The 13333-nt window shown below is 32.2% G+C and overlaps 1 protein-coding gene across 1 annotated transcript; it reads left to right on the top strand.

Annotated features, from left to right (window-relative positions):
* Positions 1–1013: 1013 nt before the first annotated feature.
* Positions 1014–9277, top strand: LOC133180822 (oncoprotein-induced transcript 3 protein-like). Its single transcript, XM_061315281.1, has 8 exons — positions 1014–1188; positions 1966–2026; positions 2319–2348; positions 3690–3881; positions 4083–4247; positions 4442–4639; positions 6933–7029; positions 7418–9277. The coding sequence occupies exons 1-8, from the start codon at positions 1183–1185 to the stop codon at positions 7548–7550; spliced, it is 882 nt and encodes a 293-aa protein (XP_061171265.1). The 5' UTR covers positions 1014–1182; the 3' UTR covers positions 7551–9277.
* The last annotated feature ends 4056 nt before the right edge of the window (positions 9278–13333 follow it).

A 13333-nucleotide genomic window follows, 5' to 3' on the forward strand; every position in this document is an offset into this window, starting at 1 on the left:
CGTCCATAAAAAAATAAATGTCTTCGGAAATTATAAAAATCAATAATTTAATTTTTTGTAGGACAGAAAATAAGAGATACATGTGTTTGTTTCGTTTCTAGAGTAACTGTCCTTTCTAACATATTTCGTGTATTAAATCTGCAACAAAGTCATCATGTTTTTATCTAAAAGATATAAAATATACCAGAGAGGCAGAAAGGACACCAGGTAAACAATGTGGTAAATTAAAACAGTAAAGGCTTTGCGTTCTCTCTCTCTCTCTCTCTATGTATATATATATGGGGGATTTGGGGGTGTATTGATTTGTTGAAACGACTTTTATAAATACCATCAATCAAGTTTAATTGTACCCTTTTTCAAATTATTTTCTTCAAATGAAAATCTACTTCTTTGATGCTTGAAGATCAAATGAAAAATTTACTGTGACATCATAGTTCTATGGAATAAAGGTAAAATTCAGTCAATTTTGTGTCAAAATAAAGCTCTGAGAGTTGATTCTCAGGAAATTCTCAGGAATTTACAGGTTTTTTTCTCTCTCTCTGCCCCTCTCCGGATACTGATCTTGACGTTGTGGCGATCTCTAGCAGTTCCAAAACCCCTTGTCATATGGCGCCCCAACCAAACGCTAAGTCCTGGATCCACCCTTATTACTATGTTGTAAGTATTATCTGCATATTGATTTTTTTTTTTATAAAACCGTCTGTTTTATGGTACACTACAGATTCATAACTGGAATTCCCCGTAACGGGAATTTCCCGTATAACTGAAGTCCTTTATTCTATGCTGGATTTTAAATGCATTGATCTGAATTGATATTTTACTTCCTTATTTCAAAATGATTGAAACTGCACATGTACCATGGATACAATTGTTGTCTGCATATTGATTCTAAAAAAAAACGCCATAAAAAACATCGATTTATTGAATAGCTTTTACGATCATTGATTCATTACGGCAGTTTTGCGTAGAATGAACGTTCTTTATTCATAACTGGGTTTTAAATGCACAGACTTGAAACCTTATATATTTATATTTTTTTTTTCAAATTCAGGTCCCTTGTGAAGTGCAACATGATCTGTTGTTTATTTATAACGTATAGCGTTATACATACAATCTGATCCGGAAGAATAAGAAGTTAAAGAAGGGGAACCTATATATTTATGATGTAAGGGATAATACAAAATGGAGGTAAGCGAAGGCTCAATATTCTGCAGCTTCTTTCATTGTGTATCTCTTTGTTTCGCTTTGTCAACTTCCTGGTTTATATAGCTGTGTAAGTGTGTGTTTATATGTGTATGTACATCACCTCGTAAATGCAGAAACTGAGTTTTAATGATTATTCTTTGCATCTTTACAATATGTACATCATGATTCGAACAAAGGGATTTGTTTATCAGGCATACAAATTGATTATTACATGGACAAAATTAATAAAATGGCGTCAACCTGTTTATACGGATATGATTTAAATTCTTTAATTTTGCCATGCCACATACAGCTTTATTAGATGAATAGAAAAAGGAAATTTAAATTTTTATTTCTTCTTTATTACTAAAAAGAAATAAAATAATGCAAAAATCATATAGTTCTATATGACCTACTTGGATTGAATCAATGTTTCAGCTCTTTGGGTTTTCCTGCGTAGAATTTACATTTTAATTGCCTTTTGCATTGACGAGACTGTGTTTTAAACAGCAATCGATATTATGATATAGTACTATTTTCCGTAAAACTATACATAATTGGCAAACATTCAACGAGGTATTGTATAAAACTGCAAACATATATGCGTAAATTAACTTTCAAAAATAAAACCATTTATAAATGTTGATATATTTTGTGTCCTTTACTATTATTATCTTTAAAAACCGTTTATTTCATTTATTTATTCCTCTTTGAATTTACAGATACTCGTTGAAACCTGATAAGTTAGCAGTAACATTTTTATTTTCTTTCCTGATACAGATCAAGTTTTCCGTCCTTTCGATATTTTCCGTCTTCATTTTAAATTCAGAGATTCTTGTAGGTAAGAATATTTAATATTGTTATTTCCTCAGCAAAGAAAAAAAATACACAATAAAATTCAGTGCTTTTGATCTTATTATCTTGTTTTGGTTTCATTTACTTCATTAAATTTTAATTTATTCATAGATAAAGCAATTGCTTTTCTGAAATAAGAAAAAAAAAACATAATAAGCCTTTGTTATTGTAGAAGTAACAGAATGGTCCAACAATTTTCTTAATTCCTGTATCTTATTCATTTTCTTATTGTCTATGTTATAGATTATTTTTTCTCCTTTAATTATCTTTTTGTATAGAATCAACATATTACTGCAGTGGTGTCACTGGTGAGTGTACATGTATTTATTTCCCCCTATATTTACCTGTCTTATTTTAATACATTTTTTAAAAAAAAGGAATCTGGCAAGTAGTAGTTATATGTCATATGAACATAATGCTGCGGAAAATAATCTTTAATATGTTTACGACATACAATTTTTTAAAAGAAAGATAAAGAAAATAAGCGAAGAATCTTTGTGTGTTGGGGTTGGGGGGGGGGTTGGGGGGGGGGTAATTTGAACATTACAACACTTGGTAATGTAAGTAAACGATGGAATTATTTTTTATACCCCTCGATTGAAAAGCTGGGGGGATATAGTGATGAGGGTGTCCGTCCGTCCGTCCGTCTGTTACACCTTGGGGTACCCATCTCTTATCCACAACTCCTCTTTTACCACTGAATGAAATTTAATGAGACTTTCAAAGAATCTTTGTTACAAAGTGCCATTGTGCACCTCTTAATTTACTTTTTGATCGGACACATATTTAGGGTTTCCCATAGCAAAACATGGGCACTGCCATTCTTTCTATAATATTGAAGGCTTCCAATCTCTTATCCGCAACTCCTTCAATACGACTGAATAAAAATTAATGATACTTTCACAGATTCTTTATTACATTTTGCCATGGTGACCTTCTATTTTACTTTTTGATCTGACACTTTTTTCTTGTCTCCCAGAGCAAAACATAGCCATTTTATGGGAGGCGGGTTATCATTTTGTGAGCTCAGTGCTCACAGGACCTCTAGTTAAAGCATGGAATGCGATGTGCATCATCGTGATTATCAATTATTTGTATTATTCATAAATCTAATAGAAAGAGTTTAAGTAGCTAAAAACATGTAGATCTACTAACAATCAACAAAATACTCACGAAGTCTCGGTGCGTTTAAGAGCTTGAATACACGGTTTCAGTTTTAAAGAGGATTATCAATGGCTGTACATTTGTTTAGGTCTCATAATCTTATTTTCATTACAGAATGGAATGTCTTTTTAAGAATTACTCGATAATAAAAAAATTACAAGCATGATTCAGAAAGTAAAATGTGTAGGTGAGGAATGAGAAGTGATTCAAGAAGAAGAGTGAAACCAACAGCAAAAAAAAAAAAAAAAAAAAAAAAAAAAAAAAAAAAAAAACTTTTAAATTATTAAAAAAAAAAGATATAAAACAAAATATAAAAAGCGTTTAATTCTTTTCAATCTTTTATTTTATTGCATTTGAAAAACAATTTAATTTGAGGTACGATTTCAAAATCGTCTAATCAATCAATATTGATTATTTTAAGTAATAAAGAATAAAAAAAGCTTGTAGGTCAAAAATTGCAAAGATGCTTAATTTTCTTTTTAAAGATCCATGTACTGTAGCTGGAGTTCTTTTTGAGCCGTATGCTCGAACACAAAATTGTCCATATGACGGGACACAACCACATGCACCGTGTGACAGATACAAGACACCAGGGTGGTACAAATCAGACGAACCTATACTGGACCAGTGTCCCACCCTCAGCAGCTGTGGTGCGATTTATCCAGTCTGGTTTAATGGTATACTACTATATTTTACTTCAAAGTACCTTTTTTACTTATTAGATATATCATTGCTTTTTGTTTACTATAATATTTTGTTCCTTAGCTTGTTTATCTGAATCAATGCAAATCAAACTTAACAAGTCTTTTTTTCTGTCTCATAAAGCCTGTAAAAGTGAATACGTATTTGTCAAAGCAGAAATTGACTTTAACTTTCAGGAACCTTACCACAAGTAGCTGATGGTGTTGTTTCCGGGAAACTATGTAAGACCGGCTTCTCTAGTTGCTGTGTTAAAGAATATGATGTTCAGATAAAGAACTGCGGCACCTATTATGTGTACTGTTTACCGGCACTGGACGCCTGTCCTGAAAGATTCTGCTTCGGTAGAGCAAATATTTATTTTTTATTACAAAATGTCACGTGTTGAATTTTCAGAAATATTACCTACACAATAATAATTATATATTAAGTTCATTTTTAATTCTTCCGTTCATTTACACTTGGAATTCGATGATTTAGAAAGTTGTACCATTCCCAGTGTAGGCAATGCATTCAATTCCTTGATTCTATTATTCAGGAACGAATGGAACATGTGAATATCCGACGACAACTTCAACAACAACATCAACAACAACACAGACGACGACATCAACTTCAACGACAACAGAGACGACGACATCAACATCAACGACATTGCCATCAACAACAATTCTTACATCACAGACAACAGATAAAAACATTGATAAGGAAAATGTTCCAAGCAAAGAATGTAAAGGTATTCTATGAGAACAAAAATGAATGTATAATGACATTTCACTGAAATTTGGGATATTAATTTCGGTCTGTCTGTCCGTCCGTCTAGCTGTATTTCTGTCTGTCTGCAACACTTGTTTTTGCGCGATATCTCAAGAAGCCTTTGAGCTTTCGCAGTGAAATTTTACCTAACTATTCCCAATGGCTTAAAGAAGAAGCCTATTGATTTTGGGGTCAAAAGATCAGAGGTCAAAGTCATAAATTCATAAATTATGTCTGATTTAACACTTTCATGTCTGCATGATACAAGTATCTCGAGAAATCTTAAAGCTTTTGCAATGAAATCTGACAAAACAACATCCTGGTGCCTAAGGAAGACCATATTGATATTGATAATATTGATGTAAAAAATGGTCAAAGGTCAATGTTGTAAATTCATACATTCTGTCTGTGTGTAGCACCTTTGTTTCCGGGCGATATCTCAAGAAACTTCTGAGCTTTTGCAATGAAATTTTATACCATGATAACTCCCTATGGATCCGCACGTCCCCCTCAAAGTGTCCCGCCCTCCCCCATTTTTAATTTGTTCATTTTTTTTTTTCTCAAAAGAAATTTGTTGGCATCGATCACGCTCAAAGTTTTAGAGTTACTCCAAGTTTGTATTAAAGTCGCATGACAAGTCATACATTGTATTTAGCACATGTGGAGTGTTTGTTTGTTTGTTTGTTTGTATGTTGTATAACGTCCCTCTCGAGAATTTTTCACTCATATGGAGACGCCACCACTTGCCGGTGGAGAGCTGCAAATTTTGTCCTATACTCGGCACTTACGGCCATTGAGCAGTAAGGGATCTTTTTCGTGCCAGTACCTACTGCGACAGGGGACCTCGGTTTATACGGTCTCATCCGAAGGACCGGTCTCCACGTCCCACAGTGGGATTCGAACACGCGACGTAAGGATCAACTCCTTACTCCGCGACTCTAGCTAGAGCAGACGCTCTAACCACTGCGCCACGCGGGCGACCATGTGGAGAGTTATTATCGACTGCAGCAGCGGCCGACCTATTTGTGGTTGTGTTAGAAAGTGCACATGGGGAAATGAGACGTTATTTATTTATTAGTTCAGTAAAATAATACTTAAATGATAACACGTATAAAATCATGAGTATTTAATATTTTAAAAACTTTACACTAGGTCTTAATTGCTGTTCTAATGTTTCAATTTCATTATCATTTCTCATCAGATGATTATTAATTTATGATTATATAAAAAGAGTTTACAATAGGTACTCCCCAACCTGGGAGTGTGTAAGATAAGAAAGCAAATTGTTATGATTTTCCGGCTAATAATTAAGTGGTAAAAGTGCATGATGAATAAAAATTAAAAATATTAAGTTATTCAACTAGTAAAAGTTGTTTTGAATATGCTACAGCTGCGAATGACACAAGGATATTTTTTTCTACATTTTGCACCGCACCTTTCAGAGTTGTGAAAGTACTTTTTGAAATGCTAAACTTTGTTTGAGGCCGATTTGATGTTTTGCATCAATTTTACTTGTTATATACATGTATAATGCTGGTTTTCGGCGGACTTAATATTCTAATTACATCTATTAGAACTGTTTAGTAAAGACTAAATTATACACCAAGAGTTTAGTAAATTTTTGACAATATCGTTTTAAATGGTATTCAAGAAATTCTTAAGTCACTGTCATTTATAATATGCTTTCTTGCATTGTAATTTACATACTATGAATCTGAATGCTTAGTAACAAGAGGTCCAGTTCAAGAGCTTTGAGGGTCATAGAGTATCCTGACTGTCTTAATCTAAAGCAAATCTGTCAGACCCAGGAACTGCAACTTAAAAGGGGCTTGGACACAGTTGCAGTTCGTTTACAAATTTTTATGTATCTAAAAAATAACTAGATTTTATTAAATTGAACAAATATGAAAATTTTTCATAGCATTATTACAACAAACACACGTGTTTATTAACATGATCACAAGCTCTGATATTGTTTACGTTTAGGTTCTACTGCGTATGTTTGCACTTGAAATTCATCCTGCACCATTACAAAATTTATATTGTATGCATATATATATATATATATATATATATATATATATATATATATAGAGAGAGAGAGAGAGAGAGAGAGAGAGAGAGAGAGAGAGAGAGAGAGGTGTACTTGATTAAGCGGGACTGCGTTTCACCAAAGATGCAAAATAGAATACACAGCCGAATGTAATGCATTACAGTACTAATGTTATTGATCAGGAGTATTCATTTCTGTTTAATGTAGTTTTTTTTTGCAGATTTGAAGAGAAGAAACACGGTTTTGACAGCTATAGTAGTTGTTCTCTGCCTTGTTCTTTTTTCTTTAGTTGGCCACTCTACATATAAATTCATTCGGTGAGTAAGGAAGAGATGGGAAAACAAGTTTTGTTCAAAATTCTAGATTTACAAGCTTAATGTATATATTGTTTGAGATTTAAAATAACTACTTTGATAATATAAATATACTGTTGCTTAATTTGAATTCATTGCATATGCTTTGTTGCTTTAGCTAGCCGTTGTTGTGAATTCTTTTTTATATATATATATTAAAACTTGCTCACTTATTATGACTGACATGGCCCCTGGGGACTATGAAACAAAAACTTAATTTTTCTATAGACAACAATTTAAAAAAAAAAATAAAAATCTTTACCAAATTTTTATATTTGCATATTGATATGACTCTCATCGGGCAAATAGTCCTGAAAAATAAGATCCTTGCATCTTATTTTATTTTTATTAGGAAAAAAATGAGAGAAAGAGGAATTAGTCAGAGCAGAGTTGAACTTGTGCCAGAGGAGTGGAAACATGAAGCAAACCAGGACTCAGTAGAAGGAAGCAATGGAGTGCCTCCTCACCTGCATTTCCGAGTCTGATAGAAACACAAAAAAATCATTATTTTACTCATTGTGACATGTTTTATTTATTAGATTGTAAATCACAGGAATCCTGCTTTTTATACATGCATGGTTGTACATTGATACGTGTAGCACAGAAAAGTGTAACGTTTCATATGTTTACAACATGAACCATTGAATAAGTGCAACCTTTCTACTTTTTGCTTTTAATAACACGTAGAGAAGGAGACATAGATATTAACAATAATTCCAACCACAAGATATACATGAGAAGAAGAAAGCACTTGCAGAGCCCTTCAACTCGACATTTAGATATATCGACGACGTAATAACAATTAACAATAGTTACTTCCATTCATATGTTGACTCGATATATCCCAGTGAACTTGAAATAAAAGATACCACAGAGTCTGACACATCTGTTTCATATTTGGATATTTTACTAGAAAGAAGACGTTAATGGTAACCTAACAACAAAATTTTATGATAAACGTGATGTCTTTAACTTTTCTATCGTCAACTTCCCTTACTTATGTAGTAATATAATTATTACCTGCATATGGCGTTTATGTCTCCCAGTTGATTCGATACGCCAGAGCATGCTCTACGTGCGAAGTATTTTTAAAACGAGGCAAGTTATTGACAAACAAGTTGAAGACACAAGAATATCAGCAGTCTCGTTTAAAGTCATCATTTTGCAAGTTCTATGGTCGATACAATGACCTTGTCAGCAAATAAAATCTTTCATTATGTCAAATGCTGACTAACTTTTTTTCATACTAATTGTTAGGCCAATATTTGCACACTGAATTGTCGACAGATGTTTCCGTTATTTCCCGATGATGACAAGGAGTACACGGCGCTTGTGACCGATCGGCAGGGATGCTCACTCCTCCATGGCACCTGATCCCACCTCTGATGTCTTAGAGGTCCGTGTTTGTTCTGCTCGTATTTTGTAATGTTTAATGGACTTTTGAGCTGGAATACTGTTTGTTATCTCGACAAATTTCGTTTCATGCACGGATATATGGGTGAATTTGTGGAGCTTTTAAAATAAAATGTACATAGTAAAGTAATTAAACAAGAGACCCAAAGGCCTTAACGGTCACCTGAGTATAATACAACACTGCACAGGAACCATAGAAGTATGGAAAAAGCCGGTTTCATTCACCTTAATACATGCACACATAATACAATATATTAATCCTCTTTCTGAACATCTAAATTAGATCGGCATCTGTCTTCATAACACACATAACAGAAAATGATAAATGTTGCAATTATTCAGCTTTTACAATGAAATATATCCGTTTGATAGTATGTAGGTTTGTATTTCAGAAAAGTGTTTTAATGATTATGTAATAATTTGAATAAAGTAGTTAATTCTAAGTTGGAGAACACATCCACACTTTCAATTCTTAGTTTGAGTTTGATTATGACTTCAGTGTTATACATGCACGAAAGGTTGCATTTTTTTCAAACAGGAGAGTAATGAATGTAAATTGTTAAACATAGTTTTTAATGAACAGAAACTAAAACAATATTTCTGAATTGGACAAGTATTATGTTTTATGTGCAATTATTCTAAGTTGGAAGGAAGATTAGTTGTGTATTCCCAGAGTTTTAGGTACTCCACCATAGATTTCTGGCTCTCTTACATGGCATCTTTATGAATGTATTTATCTTTCCTCCTCTCTTTTTTCTATAATCAATCGTTCATAATTATATATGTATAATATTTCAAATTTCAGCATTTTATTATATTAAGTATTTCATTTTTATGAATAAATTCATTTTATAATTGTTTTAGAAAAAGCCTCAATAATATTTCCAGCCTCCCTTATAGGTAAGGGTAAAACATGTATAACAGTTACTTAAGATTTTTTGTTTTTGTATTCTTTTTACAAATGTAGTCATCTATTTCCGTAAAGGTGTAAATTGTATCAGTCGTCGGAGAGAATGTGACACTTTCCCCAGCATAACCATGCAGATAATTTGAGAAAACACTCATCCAGATGTCTTTTATCATATAACATTGGTATATATTAACGAGTATTAAGAAGGAATTTAGATATTTCAAAATGTTTTCATTTGTGAGATTTATAGCAGTGTTTTTGACTTGCAAATCTAATACTTTAAAATTCCAAAAGGTTTTTTTCTCATCTAACACGGGCTGAAAAACAAAATAGACAGACACATTTTAAGGCGGTGCCACCCATTTTGAATGAAAAAAAGTGATACTATGCATGCAATTTCCCTTTTAGGGATCTTGCGTAATAAATTATCCCTGTCTGTATTTGACATGTAACTGTTATCCTAGTGTTCCAAAAAAAAAAAAATTCACTGGTTTCTGATATTAAAGAGACACCGTGACGCACAAACGAGAAAATTGTCAAACATAGATTTTTTGCATAATTTTGCTCAATTCCTGAAAGTTTTGGGTTTCAGAAATGTACAGGTTTCGGAAACTAAAAAGATCTTCTTTTATAGAGAGAAAAAAAATGTATGACCCAAGATGAAAATATTGCTTCATTTCTTCATCCTTATTTTACGCGTGCGCAGAAAAGTTGTAGTAGTTACCGTGATCTCAAGTTCTGTTTTAGCTAATTTGCATTCCATACGTTTGCTATTTGTAGAAACTATTTGATGTAAAATCTTAAACTGGAAGCATTGAAGCTTCGTGTCCTCTTTATTATGTAAAGCTATATCGTTATGTTGCTGTATATAACTGTTGTTTATATTCAAAACATCAAGGATCCTGACGCAATTATAGGACACTTATAGTCATGTTTTAAATAACAAAACTAAAATTGAGAGTTCTTTATTACCTATCGGATGTTTTGTACATTAAACGAAGAAAGGGATCAGCAATTAACTATTAGTATTTATTATTAATTTAGTTCCAGCTAACTGATACCTATTAGTATTTATTATTAATTTAGTTCCAGCTAACTGATGCCTATTAGTATTTATTATTAATTTAGTTCCAGCTAACTGATACCTATTAGTATTTATTATTAATTTAGTTCCAGCTAACTGATACCTATTAGTATTTATTATTAATTTAGTTCCAGCTAACTGATACCTATTAGTATTTATTATTAATTTAGTTCCAGCTAACTGATACCTATTAGTATTTATTATTAATTTAGTTCCAGCTAACTGATACTTATTCATGATCTTCAGTTGATATATGCATTATTGCATATGAGGTTTTTTTTTTTCTGCAATCAAAACCTTCAAGGCTGACATGTTCTGTAGTAGTGACCAACTTAATCAAAGTGCTGAAAGTACTGCTACAAGTTGATGGTATTGATTAATATAATGTTTAAATGAGTTGAGGTCTCTAATCCATATTTGGATTATGTGATATTATGTGCAATGATGAAAACTATCACTTTAAAATCTTTTCTTTTTGATTTCTTTGAGAAATAAAATTATATCATTTTATTTCAGCCTTTTCTATCATGTATTTTGTAACACGTATATATTTTTTTCTTTAAATATCTACTTAAATGTATAAAAATTCATCACAAATAGAACCTTTAAACATAGAAGAAAAAAAAAAAATACTAGAAAATGACAATGTAGCTTGCATTTAAAGTTATTTGATTAATTACAAAATATTAAATAATTCCATCATTGAAATGGTCACAGAGCACAGAATATGTTCATTAAAACTACCGGTAACAGTTTTTGGACACTCGATATCTTTTGACAGAAATATTATATATCAAGTGACTAGGAATTTCAAATAGGGAAAAATGGCACAACTATTGTTAAATCATATTACATAACTAAAACAACTTCTAAATAGACAAAAAAAAAAACCAAATGTGTTTGTGAAACACTGATGCCCCCGTATGGCAGCTTATGGCGAAGGTTAAAGTTTTTCAAATGCAAGTCAAAATCCAGGCCAAAAGATAAAAAAATGTTAAATTTGAAAGCCCTAGCTGCAACTGTTCAAAAGTTATGGCGAAGATTAAAGTTTTTTAAAAGTAAGTAAAACATCAAGGTCAAAGTCAAAGTTGTTGGTATCCAAAGGAAAGTCTTGTCACAAGGATTACATATGTAAAGTATGAAAGCCCAAGCACCAACCATTCAAAAGTTATGGCCAAGGTTAAAGTTTTTCAAAAGTAGGTCAAACTCCTAGGTCAAGGTCAAAAGGTCAAAGTGGTTGGTATCCAAAGGAAAGTCTTGTCACAAGGATTACATATGTAAAGTATGAAAGCCCAAGCACCAACCATTCAAAAGTTATGGCCAAAGTTAATGTTTTTCAAAAGTAGGTCAAACTCCTAGGTCAAGGTCAAAGGGTCAACGAGGTGATACCCAGAGGAAGGTCTTGTCACAAGGAATACACATGTGAAGTTTGAAACCCGAAGCACCAACTGTTGAAAAGTTATTGCCAAGGTTAAAGTTTTTTAAAAGTAGGTCAAACTCCAAGGGCAAGGTCAAAAGGTCAAAGTTGTTGGTATCCAAAGGAAGGTCTTGTCACAAAGAATACACATGTTAAGTTTGAAACCCCAAGCATCGACTGTTCAGAAGTTATGGCCAAGGTTAAAGTCTCATAAAATTTTGCAAAAGTGGGTCAAACTCCAAAGTCAAGGTCAAAAGGTCAAATATGATAGTATCCAAAGAAAGGTCTTGTCACAAGGAATACACATGTGAAATATGAAAGTCATAGCTCCAACCAATCAAAAGTTATGGGCAAGGTTAAAGTTGACAACAGACAGACAGACAAACAGATAAACAGACAAACAGATAAACAGACAAACAGACAGACAGGACAAAAACAATATACCCCCGGGATCTTTCGATCCGGGGGCATAAAAAGCTTTTTACACACATATCTCAAACTAAGAGGCCCAACCTACAAAAGTATTACAAGTAGGGAATTATTTTTTACAAATAGCGCAAATTGAATTATATCATTAACATGCTCATTGAATATTTTCACTGCTTTATTACATGTAAATTGAGAAATAATTTGACATTTGACAATGAACATCAACATGTTCCAATTCTCGTTATAAAGCCATCTTAAAATTCATATCTTTTACTTTCATTTATATATATACTACATAATTCAATTTTGTTGATTTAGTTACTATTAAAATTCAACTTCTTGTCTCTCAGAATTTACATGCACATATGATATTTCAATTCTCTTGATTTAGCCACTCTTAAAATTCAACCCCTGTCCTTTATGATCATTGATATGCACAATAAATATTTTGATTCACTTGACATGCTTGATTTAGCTACTCTTGAAATTCAACTTCTTGACTTTTAACTGAAATGAGCATTTTATATGTCATTTTGTTTGGTTTAGTCACTCTTGAAACATAACTACTTGACTTTAATTGATATGCACATTTTATATTCCATTTCTCTTACAATTCAACTTCTTGACTTTCATTGATACATATATACACGTTTAAAAATTCAATGCTTTCGGCTTTTTGACTGAAGACTTTAAATTCATCACAATGGCATTACATGTATATACTAACTGTTAACATGACCTATCTACTTTTGAATTAATTCGATTTCTTAATCTCTTCACATTTGTAAATATGCATTTCACATTAAATCTATATATAACACACCACTCTTTTTTTTCTTTATTTATTAATTGCATTCAGTACTATTAATTCACTTTAACACATGATAAGCATCTGATAGCAAGACACAGCTGGAAATAGTAAAGGAAAACACTTAAGTGACCTTTACTGTATTTAAAGCTTGCTTTGAAACAGATCTAGATTGTGGAAGACAGAAATTCTCAACAGTGTTATATA

The sequence above is a fragment of the Saccostrea echinata genome, unplaced genomic scaffold, assembly GCF_033153115.1.
Source record: "Saccostrea echinata isolate AGI-Se365-2 ecotype Australia unplaced genomic scaffold, CSIRO_AGI_Sech_v1 ptg000007l, whole genome shotgun sequence".
In the NCBI taxonomy this organism is placed as follows: Eukaryota; Metazoa; Mollusca; class Bivalvia; order Ostreida; family Ostreidae; genus Saccostrea; species Saccostrea echinata.